The sequence below is a fragment of the Somniosus microcephalus genome, chromosome 1, assembly GCF_052327205.1.
Source record: "Somniosus microcephalus isolate GS21.2 chromosome 1, FLI_Smic_1.0, whole genome shotgun sequence".
NCBI classification, from domain to species: Eukaryota; Metazoa; Chordata; class Chondrichthyes; order Squaliformes; family Somniosidae; genus Somniosus; species Somniosus microcephalus.
Genome location: NC_140987.1, coordinates 439,267,113 through 439,281,440, shown reverse-complemented (window position 1 = coordinate 439,281,440; position 14,328 = coordinate 439,267,113). Strand labels below are relative to the sequence as shown.

At 44.0% G+C, this 14,328-nt stretch overlaps 1 protein-coding gene across 11 annotated transcripts in view; it reads right to left on the bottom strand.

The window, feature by feature from the left end:
* Positions 1 to 11,972, bottom strand: part of LOC147125333 (phosphatidylinositol-3-phosphate phosphatase MTMR1-like) — a 78,950-nt gene extending 66,978 nt beyond the window's left edge. For 4 of the 11 annotated variants that reach the window (XM_086001516.1, XM_086001533.1, XM_086001527.1 and 1 more), the window contains exons 1-2: positions 11,765 to 11,962; positions 2,604 to 2,709 (exon numbers count right to left, since the gene is read on the bottom strand). In XM_086001516.1, the coding sequence (XP_085857642.1) occupies positions 2,604 to 2,709; positions 11,765 to 11,859 (201 nt within the window). In that variant the 5' untranslated portion in view covers positions 11,860 to 11,962. Of the gene's footprint in view, positions 1 to 2,603; positions 2,710 to 10,886; positions 10,906 to 11,764 lie in introns of all 11 variants that reach the window. The other 7 variants (XM_086001556.1, XM_086001565.1, XR_015080035.1 and 4 more) reach the window with 5 other exon arrangements.
* Positions 11,973 to 14,328: the final 2,356 nt, after the last annotated feature.

Below are 14,328 nucleotides of genomic sequence, written 5' to 3'. Positions count from 1 at the left end.
AAAGGGAATGGAGGGAGGAGATTCATTTATAAATCATCAGAACCCAACAACAGACATAAATGAAAAGATACAGCAATTTAGGATTAGATATTATAGGCTTTTGTAAATTTAGAACTGAAGGGACGAATTGGCTGTAAAGCTCAATTTGCTTCTTCACATGTATCTCAACCAGGTATCACAGTAAAAGTGTTTGTCGAACAACAGATTCTATTGAAAGATTTGTGTGTTTACTTCTGTAGTGACAGAAACAAATAATTTGAGCTCTCAGCCGTGCTTAAGTTACATAATAACTGACAGATTTAGATCAGGATTCAAGGCTGTCAGTCCCCATTCAGTCAATGGAGACGCTAGCTGACAGCCCATGACAGATATCAGATGATCACGTGTCAGCGCCTCTGTTCCACTTGATGTAATGAATCTCCTATGAGTGAAGTATTGGGCTGGTAACAAATGCAACAGGGAGAAGATTTTTCATAACTTACATGCCCGAGATAAAAGGGGAAGTATTTGACAGTGACTCCTACATAGAGTATTCTTCCCCTCGACTGAACTATCAGCTCTGCACAGGCTTGGATCCTTTATTCTATGTCCTTGTGTGTAAGGATTAGATGGCCCATTATTGGTTACACTACTCTTGTGCAAGGATTACATGGCCCATTATTGGTTACAAGGATTAGATGGCCCATTATTGGTTACACTACTCTTGTGCAAGGATTAGATGGCCCATTATTGGTTGCACTACTCTTGTGCAAGGATTAGATGGCCCATTATTGGTTACACTACTCTTGTGCAAGGACTAGATGGTCCTTTTTTGGTTATACTACTTCTGCAGTTTTGTTGATAAGCGTAGAAATCAAATGTTCTTTGCTTAAAGCATGAAACTCTAATGTTCAGATATTCCAATTGTCAGTATTAATTCATTTGCTTTTCATTTCTGTCAACAGTGATGTAAATCCTCCTTTAAGAGGAATACAGCTTTACATTAATAACTGAATTTCTAATCTTCACCAACAACATAGAATCCTGCATTTGCAGAAATAACAATTAATGTCTTCCAAAAACAATTCATTGCATGAAACACTGAGACATTTCAGTCCGATATAAATCAAAGTATTTACAAAGTATTAGAATAGCCTACATTTCACGTAGTAGCTTGTGAACCGGAGCTGTCAGGGTTGCATCAGGCAATGATCAGAGGTGACAAGGCAACTTTAAACCTACCGTTACCTTCCCATTTAAACACACACAGATCAGTTAATCGTTTGTACCATTTCACATTGGTGAACTTTAAATTGTTTTCACTGGGGGAAGGGATGGGGATATTGAACCATCGTGTGCAAAAGCACTCCTTTTATCAGCCAATAACGGTGTCAGCCATGAAGAAATGGGCAGGTTAGACCATGTAGCTGAAGATTGGGTGAATGGAGGCATTGGATATAGCAGGCAGAAACAACGATAAGAAAATGGAACAACATATGCTATTAACAATAAGGTATGTTAGTATACTACCCGGGCCAGTACCCATTTAAGCAGATTTGAAGATCTAACTTATAAAAACATAACATTAGAATTAGGAGCAGGAGTAGGCCATTCGGCCCCTCGAGCCTGCTCCGCCATTCAATAAGATCATGGCTGATCTTCGACCTCAACTCCACTTTCCCGCCCAATCCCCATATCCCTCGATTCCCCTAGAGTCCCAAAATCTATCGATCTCAGCCTTGAATATACTCAACGACTGAGCATCCACAGCCCTATGGGGCAGAGAATTCCAATGTTTCACAACCACCCCCCCCCCCCCCCCCGCCCCGAGTGAAGAAACACTTCCTCATCTCAGTCTTAAAAGGCCGACCCTTTATCTTGAGACTGTGCCCCCTAGCTGTAGATTCTCCAGCCAGTTATACTGCCAGTTTCGTGTCACTCTCTAGTCCAGGGTAAAAGGAGCTGGAGCTCTGTCTGTTAACATTTTTAAAAATTCTAAATATCTTAAAGTTCTTAGCTGGTCCATTTGGCTCACGCCTGGGAAATTTTTAAACCTCACCTCGCACCAACCTCAGTTATAGGTGCAGTTTGCACAAGTTTGAGTGATTTCACATCTAAATTATACATTATATATACATCAAAGATGAGCCAAACTCCTGCACATCAATTTAAAATGTGCAGTGTAACTGGCATAACACATCCGTTAGTTACTTATTGATCTTTAACATTTGTAATGTAAACACCATAATTATTTTCAACGTATGTTTTTTTATGGCCAGTGCCATAACACATTGGATATACTAACACACTGCATCAGAGCGAAACAATATCTATCACTCTCCACACAGTGCGCTCCCTATCATCCGGGGGGGGGGGGGGGGGGGGAACAAGGGTGTTAAGAAGATGCTGAACCCCAGGGAGAGATACACTCAGGAGCAATGCCCCAGTTACTCTCTCACTACAACTCCCAGTAGTCACCGAGATAGACACATAAAGTCTCAGCGAGTGAATGGGGCAGTGGCCTGGGGGAACTCTGAAGAGGAGGAAAGTAGAGGAGATTGACTTCTTGAGAAAAGCAGATTCTGAGGCTACACGTGTCACAAGTTTAAAATAACATCACTTACCCTATAATCTTTGGAGACGGTTTCTGGCACTGTAGAAGTTGAAATCTGGGTTGAGATAGTCGCAGCTATAAGCTGTTTACACCATTCGACATGAGATGCTGGAGGGCTGTATGAACATGAGAAAATGTCAGGCTCCACCGACAACAGTTGCTAATTAACACCCGGTCCCCACCCTTTATAGCGCGTGTGTTGGTGTTAACGCGATTTGCCCACTCTACACGATGGTGGGTAAAACCAAAGCGCAAAGTAGCCAACATATTCTTAAAAAACAGGTAGTCTCCACTTAGAAACTACCTGTTCTAATTGTTAGCAGTTTCATCCAGAATCTCATCGCTAAAGAGAATCGCACTTTAACAAGGTGCGAACAGCAGATCGATGACCCGACTTCGCCTGAAATCGGCAGAGCTTTGTAAATCAGCAAGTACAGCCTAAATATTTATTGAACTGCCCAAAATACTCAACACGTTTAATATGTTATAAGCGGAGTCTTTGTAATTAACTCCTATGGTAACGGCAGATGGCCCGCGCCATTTACCAGATATAGACAGCTACTCGTGGTAAGTGTGGACAGTGTAAGTGGTGGGGACTTTACAGTATAGGTTGACGTGTTTTTTATTTTATATGTGAGCAGTATATATATGTAGGAAGAACATAAGAACCAATGCTTACATACTTGTAGAAGCTCTTACAATCTGTTTCTATATTTCTCAATAGTTTGCTCTCATTCTATTTTCTCCCTTTTTAATCACTTTTTTGGTCATCCTTTGCTGGTTTCTAAAGCTCTCCCAATCCTCAGGCTTACTACTATTCTTCGCAACATTATAAGCCATTCTATTAATCGAATACTATTCTTAACTTCTTTAGTTAGCCACGAATGGATCACTTTTCCCATGGATTTTTTATTTCTCAATGGAATATATATTCGTTGATCATTTTGGAATATTTCTTTAAAATGTTTGCCACTGCTTATCTACCTTCATACCTTTTAATCTAATTTCCCAATCTACCTTAGCCAACTCGCCCCTCATACCTATGTAATTGGCTTTATTTAAGTTTAAGACTCTAGTTTCGTACTTAAGTATTTAACTCTCAAACTCAATGTGAAATTCCATCATATGATCATTCTTCCCCAGAGGATCCTTTACTAGGAGATTACTAATTAACCCTGTCTGCCATAGGACTGCTCACAGTAAATCAAAGAATGCACTGTTTTATTAGGGCAGCAACATTATAGCAAGTGTATTGCTTTCCTGCTAAAGTATAAGTGTATATCCTTTTAAGGCTACAAAGTCTTATTGATGTTAAGTAAACACTGGGTAAGATCATGCAGAGCTCAATTAAGAGGCTGGAGATATCGTGTCTCTGGTATGTTCTGTTGCTGGACAGTTTATCTGCATATTCCAAATGATTAAAAAAACAAAGACATAGGGCTGGATTTTCCTAAGCCCCTGGAGTCGGGTTGGAGGCGTGCGGGCGATAAAAATCGGAGATCCGGGGGTCCCGACCCCATCCCGCCTCCATGTCAATTTCATAGGAGTCGGGTTGCCGACAAGTGCTGGAACCCGACTCCCAGAGGCGGGAAGGGATTAAAGGCAATTAAACTGCCTGTTAACAGGTAGTTTTTTGCCTATTCGCGATTTTTATTGCTGGTTTGTGGGCTTCCCGACAGCTCCAAACCACGAAAAGTTTTCGAGGCGGGACGTGGGTCTGAGGTCTTGGAGGGGTCGAGATGCCCAGTGTTCAGGTGAGTGAGGGGTGCAGGAGTGCAAAGGTAAGTGTTTTGCAAGTGTTTAAAGTGTTTAAATAAGTTTAACTTACTTTTACTTACCTTTACAGGAGTCCTGCATTCCGGTGTCGGGAGTCGGCTGCAAGAACCACAGAAGCTCCGATTTTAAAAAAATCAGCTTCTTGGTTTCTGCAGCAAAATGATTTTAAAGTTATCCTGAGAAAGGACTGAGGCTGAATTAGCACTTTTTCAGTGCTTGACAGCTTCAAACAGCTGTTAAACACTGATATTTCATCTGCCAAAAGCTTTTGACAGATGAAATGTCAATCTCTGACGTCACCTGTTGCCGGGTGGCCCTTAATTGGCCTGCTGAGCCCACAGGGCGGGCTCAACAAGGTCAATCAGAGGAAAATCCAGTGGGTTGGCCACATCTCCATGGAGGCGGGACAACAAGCCCGAATGTGGGTTTCCCACCTCCAACCCGCCCCCGTAGCAAAATCCAGCCCATAGTTTTTTTTTAAATTGCGACACTGCATAAGGTTATACTTGTGACAAACTTCAAGTGTGCAAAATGTAAAGATTTTATAAGATGCTAGCCGGTCTCTTGTGACGTTGCAGTAAAGACCAGGAGCAATGCTCAGGTGAAGCAGTGTTTGAAGGCAGGAGATAATTGGACCAGGGCCTGCGGTCGTTATTCAATCCCCATTTTAAATTCAGACATTCTGTCCTTATCTTTATATTTCTATTATAAATATGGACATAAGAATTTATCATGGAAAATACCTATGTAAACTGGTCACACTGTAATTGCGCCCTCCTGCCTGGTGCTGCAGCCTCTCCAACAACAACATGTATTTATATAGCATCGTTAACATAGTAAAATGTCCCAAGGCACATCACAGGAGCATTATCAAACAAAATTCTCCACAGCATGACAACTTTACACAGGCAGTTCATAGAATCATAGAATGATACAGCACAGGAGGCCATTTTGCCCATCGTGCCTATGCCGGCTCTTTGAAAGAGCGATCCAACTAGTCCCACTCCCCCGCTCTTTCCCCATCGCCCTTCAAATCTTTCCTCTTCAAGTATTTATCAAATTCCCTTTTGTAAGTTATTGTTGAATCTGCTTACACCACCTTTTCAGGCAGTGCATTCCAGATCACAACAGCTCGCTGCATTAAAAAAATTCTCGTCTCACCTCTGGTTGTTTTTGCCAATTACCTTAAATCTGAATCATCTGATTACTGACCCGTCTGCCACTGGAAACAGTTTCTCGGTTCTCAAAAACTTCACAATGTTGCACACCTCTATTAAGCCCAGCTTCTCTCATCTCCCCACGTAACTGAAGCCCTCATCCCTGGCACGATTATAAATGTGGCTATAGGAAATTGTGTTAAAAGTTGACAGGAAGTACACACAGATGTAAGATGTTTTGATAAGATTATAGATATATAACCATTCTAATGGGTGAAGGCACGCTCCGGTGTATTACTATCCCATTGCAGTCCTGAAGATTTCAGGTTCAATTCCTGGTCTGTGTGGTTAGCTGACCTAAACTTGGTGTTGTACTAATTTCCTCAGCACCCTTAGCTGAGGGAGGACAGGGTGAAAAGGAATGGTGGTTACATCTGCTTGAAAGTGTGCATTGGATCAGGATAGGACAGGGTTCAGCTACAGTGTCTGCTGAGGCCAAATGGCCTAGCAACATTCATTGTGTAGGCCTACATGTGAAGATGGCCACGGTCACAGAGTCATAGAATTATACAGCACAGAAAGAGGCCCTTCGGCCCATCGTGTCTGCGCTGGCCATCAAGCCCTATCTATTCTAATCCCATTTTCCAGCACTTGGTCCGTAGCCTTGTATGCTATGGCGTTTCAAGTGCTCATCTAAATGCTTCTTCAATGTTGTGAGGGTTCCTGCCTCTACCACCCTTTCAGGCAGTGAGTTCCAGAAGGTACTAGAAGACTGCCAGCACCCATGGCTCCCGACCTTAGCAAGAATCGGCACCTTCAGGAGAGGAAGTGAGAAGAGTGGGGAAACGAAAATATAAGCGTTGACTTTGACTTCTTAAAAAAAATTTTAAACCTAAGTGAAAAATAATCTGAAGTTTGGAAAATCCAGTGTATGTATTTTGAAAACCAAGATGCAAATCAAAGCTGCAGTAATCTAGGTGGTCAGTTCTGGTAACAACATTCCTGGTAGAACGCTCTGCACTCACTTCAAGCCACAAAGTGAGCACTTTGTTATGGGTTCAAGCCCCCACTCCAGGGACTTGAGCACAAAAATTCTAGGCTGACGCTCCAGTGCAGTGCTGAGGGAGTGCTGCACTGTCGGAGGTGCTGTCTTTTGGATGAGACGTTAAACCGAGGCCCCATATGCTCTCTCAGGTGGATAAGGGGTCGGCCATTTAAGACCAAGATGAGGAGGAATTTCTTTATTCAGAGGGTTGTGAATCTTTGGAATTCTCTGCCCCAGAGGGCTGTGAATGCTGAGTCTTTGAGTAGATTCAAGGCTGAGATAAATAGATTTTTGGACTTGAGGGGAATCAAGGGATATGGAGATGGGGCGGGAAAGTGGAGTTGAGGTGGATGATCAGCCATGTTCTGATTGAATGGTGGAGCAGGCTCGAGGGGCCGAATTCTGCTCCTAATTCTTATGCTGTCATGCCACACCTCACCTTCCTCCTCTGGGATATCTCTTCTTCCCCAATGGAAATCGTTTATACCGCTACTGCAAAAAGGCCATCCGGGACTGGACTCATACTCCCTCCACTAGCCCACCAGGGATCAGGCTCAGCTAGCAATGAAAGGGCAGGCATATACCAGCGGGAACAAAAACAGGAAATGCTGGAAACACACAGTGGGTCGGTCAGCATCTGTAGAGAGGGGACGCGTTAACGCTTTTGGGCAGGGCCCTTCGTCGGAACATCAGGGTTCTGGTGAAGGGCATTTATCTGACATGTTAACACTTTTTTCTCTGCACAGAGGCTGAATGACCTGTTGTGCATTTTCTGCTTTGCTTTCAGATTTTCAACAATTGCATTTTTTTTATATTTACCAACAAAACGTGAACTTTTTCCAATGGAACCGACCCAGCATTTACCAGGAAAGACAACCGATCCTCGTTGCGTCAATGGTTTTAGATCCACAAATGCCAGCCATTACGAGGAAAACTTTTGCCAGGCCGCAGAAAATACGTTACACTTAGACAGATGCTGATTTGTCCCTCTTCACATGTGCTGCCATTTGCAGCAAATGCACCTGAATCTGAAATGGCCCAAACTGGGACATATAGACATTAACCCAATTTGGACCGGATTGGCTTCAGCACGCAACACGATTACTATGATATTATGCACTAACATTTTTCAGGCATTTGTGATTTTTTTTAAATTATTACTCCGGGCTTGTCCGAACATTCCGGACAGGTTTGTACCTGCACATTTAGAACCACCGCAAGACGCCATACCAAGTGCAACTCTCTCTCTCTAGGTGGAGACAATGCAGTGATTCGACACGGTGGGAAGGCCTCTGTCTCTTCCTTTATAGTCATATTTGGAGACTCAAATGCAGGTTAAGACCACGATCTACTGTTAATTCAAAGGCGTTTTGTGCAACAACAAAAATTCTCCAATAATTTGAATTAAGAATAATCTAGCTCCAAAAATACTTGTGGGATGTAGATATGTTTCAATTAGGGTTTCAAATCCAGACTGATACCTGGAATGGCAGAAATGACATAGGAGGAGAGATTGGGTCGATTGGGCTTATATTCACTAGAGTTTAGATGAATGAGAGGGGATCTCATTGAAACTTATAAAATTCAAACAGGACTAGACAGACTAGATGCAGGAAGGAGGTTCCCAATGGCGGGGGAGTCCAGAACCAGGGGTCACAGTCTAAGGATAAGGGGTAAGCTATTTAGGACAGAGATGAGGAGGAATTTCTTCACCCAGAGAGTGGTGAACCTGTGGAATTCTCTACCACAGAAGGCAGTTGAGGCCAATTCATTAAATATATTCAAGAAGGAGTTAGATATATTTCTTAAGGCTAAAGGGATCAAGGGGTATGGGGAGAAAGCAGGGACAGGGTACTGAATTTGGATGATCAGCCACGATCTCATTCAATGGCGGAACAGGCTCGAGGGGCCGAATGGCCTACTCATGCTCCTATCTTCTATGTTTCTATGTTTCAATTGCGATATCGTTTAATTGAACATTTCCTAAAAGCATGTTTTTTTTTGTAGTCTTTAGATTTCTGATGAACCCTTACCCAACGAACTCCAGTACACCAAATAATTTCCCATATTTCTATGTAGCATTAATCTAGGTACTTAAAGCTGCAACGCCCCAAGATTATTTTGCTCATTGTCCAACAGAGGAAACAAACTGTGCCGAACTTTAGTGTAATTCCCCAAACAATACAATGAGTACAACAGCAAAATACTGCGGATGCTGGAAATCTGAAATAACAACAGAAAATGCTGGAAATGCTCAGCAGGCCAGGCAACATCCGTGGAGAGAGAAACAGAGTTAACGTTACACAGTTTACAAAGAAGTATCGGACTTTTGTCATTGAAGTGTTGCTCAGTTGGCTCTGCTCATTTAAAATCTGGATCCCCACGCTACCCTCTATGTCCATCAACAAAGTTGCAAATTGGATTAAATTGCAATTATTAAGATTACATAGTAAAGGATTAGTGCTACAACTGGAACTGAATTTAGCTCTGGAATTCTGCAGTCAGTTTAAGTTCTGTAATTCAAAATCTTTTACCAGTTAATCAGATGCTTAGACATTTTTTCCACTTGTATTAAATAATTTATCGACAATGCACTTAAGTGTTACTGAATGTCCTCCAGTAAACACTCACAGATGGTTAGGTCTTTACATATTAAATATGCATTTTTGAAACAATGTGAGCATTCAGAGGCCACTGAGCAAAACATGCATGCACACAGTTTCAGTTTGCCTGGGCAAGCGCCAAGGCAGTGCTGGCAGCGTAACTCTCTTCTGTTGGACCGCCCACCTACACCAACCTCTGAAGGCATTGGTCTCAAAACAGTACCTGCAATATTGTGAAATGCTCTGACATGTGGAAGTGTCCGGTTCAAAGGGAGGGCTGGAATAACGTAAAACATAAGAATTAGGAGCAGGAGCCAGCCATACGGCCCCTCCAGCCTGCTCCGCCATTCAATAAGATCATGGCTGATCATCAACCTCAACTCCACTTTCTTGCCCGATCTTGATTCCCCTAGAGTTCAAAAATCTGTCTATCTCAGCCTTGAATATACTCAAAGATTCAGCATTCACAGCCCTCTGGGGCAGAGAATTCCAAAGATTCACAACCCTCTGAGTGAAGAAATTCCTCCTCATCTCAGTCTTAAATGGCCGATCCCTTATCCCTAGTTCTAGACACTCCAGCCAGGGGAAACAACCTCTCAGCATCTACCCTGTCAATCCCCTTCAGAATCTTGTATGTTTCAATGTGATCACCTCTCATTCTTCTAAACTCCAGGAAGTGTAGGCCCATTCTACACAATCTCTCCTCATAGGACAGCCCTCTCATCCCAGGAATAACCCTCCCGTCGAGGTTCAAGCAGCAACTTGTGACACGTTGGTGCATTCTACCCGAGTGTCAGCTGTGGCTCAGTGGTTAGCGCTCTCACCTCTGAGGCAGAAGGTTGTGGGTTCACAGTCCCGCTCCAGGGACTTGAGCACAAAAGTACTAGGCTGGCACTCCAGTGCAGTGCTGCACTGTCGGAGGTGCCGTCTTTCGGATGAGACGTTAAACCGAGGCCCCGTCTGCTCCCTCAGGTAGATGTAAAAGATCCCATGGCACCATTTCGAAGAAGAGCAGGGGATTTCTCTCCCGGTGCCCTGGCCAATATTTATCCCTCAATCAACATAACAAAAACAGATTATCCGGTCATTATCACATTGTTGTTTGTGGGACCTTGCTGTGTGCAAATTGGCTGCCGCGTTTCCCACATTACAACAGTGACTATACTCCAAAAGTACTTCATTGGCTGTAAAGCGCTTCGAGACATCTGGTGGTCGTGAAAGGCGCTATATAAATGCAAGTCTTTCCTCAGCGCTCCTCCGGGAGTGGGCCCACTGGAAAAATGAGCCATTTGCCCACATCTCCAACCTCTGCCATTGGGACCCATCAAAGGCACAGAGTTCAGCCCTTTTATACAGATATAAATACAGCTTCCATGTGAATACTAGTAGGCTAGCGTCCATGAGATAACTCTTGCCGACTGCACTGCCCAATCCGCCTCCTTTAGCCCATCAGCACAAAGGCTGCAAGTCTGGCGCTGGGATAAGGGAACCGAATTTAGAAGCATAAATGGGGGAAACCAGCTCACGGCTGCTGGTCTCGCAGTTTGCAGATGAGAACACGGTGCATCAAGAATCATGCTCTTGTTGTCACTCGCTCACTGCCAGTGTAAAAGTGCCTCTGTGCGGGACCACGATTATTACACTTTTAACATAATCCCACAAAATCTTTTCCACAGCTATCAGAACAAGGCGATTTCCAATGAGTCACTAACCTGTTAAGGTACTCAGCATCTGTAAAAAAAATAAAAGAACCTGGATTCCCTACTGTGTAAACTGTGTCAAAAATCCAACTCGGCGCAGGTTTCTGGTTAATGGTGAAAACATTTAGAAAATCCCACCTACAAACGCACACATTCCAAATCCAAGAGTTGTTAACAGCACAACTAGTGCAAAAGGCATTGGCTGTGTGTGTGTACACGGGGCTGGTGACCGAGGTCTGTGCACCCTGCCCCGGGATCCATGTACAGCTACAGCCCGGTCTCCCTGCACCCTGTACCCGGTCCCAATGCAAGTGAAGCCGGGGCTCTGTGCATTGTGCCGGGGATCCCAATGCAACTGAAGCCGGGGCTCTGTGCAATGTGCCGGGGATCCCAATGCAACTGAAGCCGGGGCTCTGTGCACTGTGCCGGGGATCCCAATGCAACTGAAGCCGGGGCTCTGTGCATTGTGCCGGGGATCCCAATGCAACTGAACCCGGGGCTCTGTGCAATGTGCCGGGGATCCCAATGCAACTGAAGCCGGGGCTCTGTGCATTGTGCCGGGGATCCTAATGCAACTGAAGCCGGGGCTCTGTGCACTGTGCCAGGGATCCCAATGCAACTGAAGCCGGGGCTCTGTGCATTGTGCCGGGGATCCCAATGCAACTGAAGCCGGGGCTCTGTGCATTGTGCTGGGGATCCCGATGCAACTGAACCCGGGGCTCTGTGCAATGTGCCGGGGATCCCAATGCAACTGAAGCCGGGGTTCTGTGCAATGTGCCGGGGATCCCTGCACCCGGTACCCGGTCCCAATGCAGCAACAGCCTGGGCTACCCCTGCTCCGCTCCCTCCTCCCGCTGTCGGCCCAGCCCAGCCCAGCCCGGCCTCTCTACCTGTCCTGTGAATCCACGCTCCCTTGCCCGGAACCACTGGCCGAGCGCGGCGGCTTCTTGGCGGCCAAACTCTCGGAACTGACTAATCTTTCCATGGCTCCGGGGTTTTGTATGGCTCCGGGATCGGATTTCCTCTGCCGCTGCCCAGCTCGGCTTCTCTGGAGCGCTTCCTCTTCCTGTGGCGAGTCAGAGTTCAGGCGCCCGCTGCCGGCGGTGACAGCGCTGCAGCCAGTGTGACAGCGCCCGCTGCCGGCGGTGACAGCGCTGCAGCCAGTGTGACACCTGTCACTCAGCGGGAGTGACAGCTCCCACCCAACCCCGGGCTTTCAATGACAAGATAACCTGTCTCGCTGCAAAGATTGCACCAAAGTCACATATAAACATAACCCTGTATATATTTAAATAAATTTGCAATCTGCATTGCTCTACTGTATTTCAACTGTCATTCCCAGCTCATTTCCTTGACAGCTGGGGACAGGCATGTCCAATACTACGATGCAAATTGCATTTTACTTTGAATCAAATCGAAACAAAAGCAAAAAATGGCTTTCACTGAGAGGCAGACAAAATGACATCATCCAATATTTTCTTCAAGTGGCTACAAAGAAAGCCTTAAGAATATTTTATGCACTAATATTCCCGAATTATCTTTTTAAAAATTAAGATGCAAAACCTCATAAAAATATTGCATATTTTACATTTTTTTTCCGGTTTAAAAATTATGGAGCGAACAGCCCAAAAGACTAGGATTGAATCAAACAATCAGCTATGGTTGACATAAAAAAATCCAAGTTACCAAATAAGGTAGAGCTTTTGCATCAGGTCACACACGGCACAGGGAAAGAGAGGCATGTACATTGATTTCAATGTCCCTATAATAGTTTTACACAACAATATCAAGTACGGAAACCAACCAGGGAACAGGCTATTTTAGATCTTGTATTGTGTAATGAGACAGGGTTAATTAGCAATCTCATAGTAAAGGATCCTCTGGGGTAGAGTGATCATAATATGATAGAATTTCACATTCATTTTGAGAGTGACTTGCCTAAGTCCAAAACTGGAGCCTTAAATTTAAATAAAGGCAATTACAGAGGTATGAGGGGCGAGTTGGCTAAGGTAGATTGGAAAAATAGATTAAAAGGTATGGCAGTAGATAAGCAGTGGCTAGCATTTAAAGAAATATTTCATAATTCTCAACAAAAATATATTCCATTGAGAAACAAAAACTCCACGGGAAAAGTGATCCAACCATGGCTAACTAAAGAAGTTAAGGATAGCATTAGACTGAAAGAAGAAGCTTATAATGTTGCAAAGAATAACAGTAAGCCTAAGAATTGGGAGAGTTTCAGAAACCAGCAAAGGTTGACCAAAAAATTGGTAAAAAGGGAAAAAATAGAATGAGAGAAAAGTAGCAAGAAATATAAAAGCAGATTGTAAGAGCTTCTACAAGTATGTAAAAAGGAAGAGAGTAGCAAAAGTAAACATTGGGAAATAAGGAAATGGCTGAAACATTAAACAAATATTTTGTATCTGTCTTCACAGTAGAAGAAACAAAAAGCAACTAAAAATGGTGGGGAACCAAGGGACTAATGGACAGAAAACAGAGAGTAGGGATAAACGGATCTTTTTCAGGTTGGCAGGCTGTAACTAGTGGGGTGCCACAAGGATCAGTGCCTCAGTTATTTACAATCTATATTAATGACCTAAATGAAGGGACCGAGTGTAATGTATCCAAGTTTGCTGACGATACAAATCTAGGTGGGACAGTAAGCTGTGAGGAGAACACAGAGTCTGCAAAGGGATATATGTAGACTAAGTGAGTGGGCAGTAAGGTGGCAGATGGAGTATAATGTAGGGAAATGTGAGGTTATTCACTTTGGTAGGAAGAATAGAAAAATAGAATATTTTTTTAATGGTGAGAAACTTTCAAATGTTGGTGTTCAGGGAGATTTGGGTGTCCTGGTCCAATGGCATCTTGGCCTTTATTGCAAGGGGGTTGGAGTATAAGAGTAAGGAAGTCTTGCTACAATTGTACAGGGCCTTGGTGAGACCACACCTGGAGTACTGTGCACAGTTTTGGTCTCCTTATCTAAGGACGGATATACTTGTCTTGGAGGCGGTGCAACAAAGGTTCACTAGATTGATTCCTGGGATGAGAGGGCTGTCCTATGAGGAGAGATTGAGTAGATTGGGCCGATACTCTCTGGAGTTTAGAAGAATGAGAGGTGATCTCATTGAAACATACAAGATTCTGAAGGGAATTGACAGGGTAGATGCTGAGAGGTTGTTTCCCCTGGCTGGAGTGTCTAGAACTAGGGGGCATAGTCTCAGGATAAGGGATAGGCCATTTAAGATTGAGATACGGTGGAATTCCTTCACTCAGAGGGTTGTGAATCTTTGGAATTCTCTGCCCCAGTGGGCTGTGAATGCTGAGTCTTTGAGTATATTCAAGGCTGAGATGTAGATTTTTGGACTCTAGGGGAATCAAGGGATATGGAGATCAGGCGGGAAAGTAGAGTTGAGGTCGATGATCAGCCATGTGTGCAGGAAGTGTGTCCAGC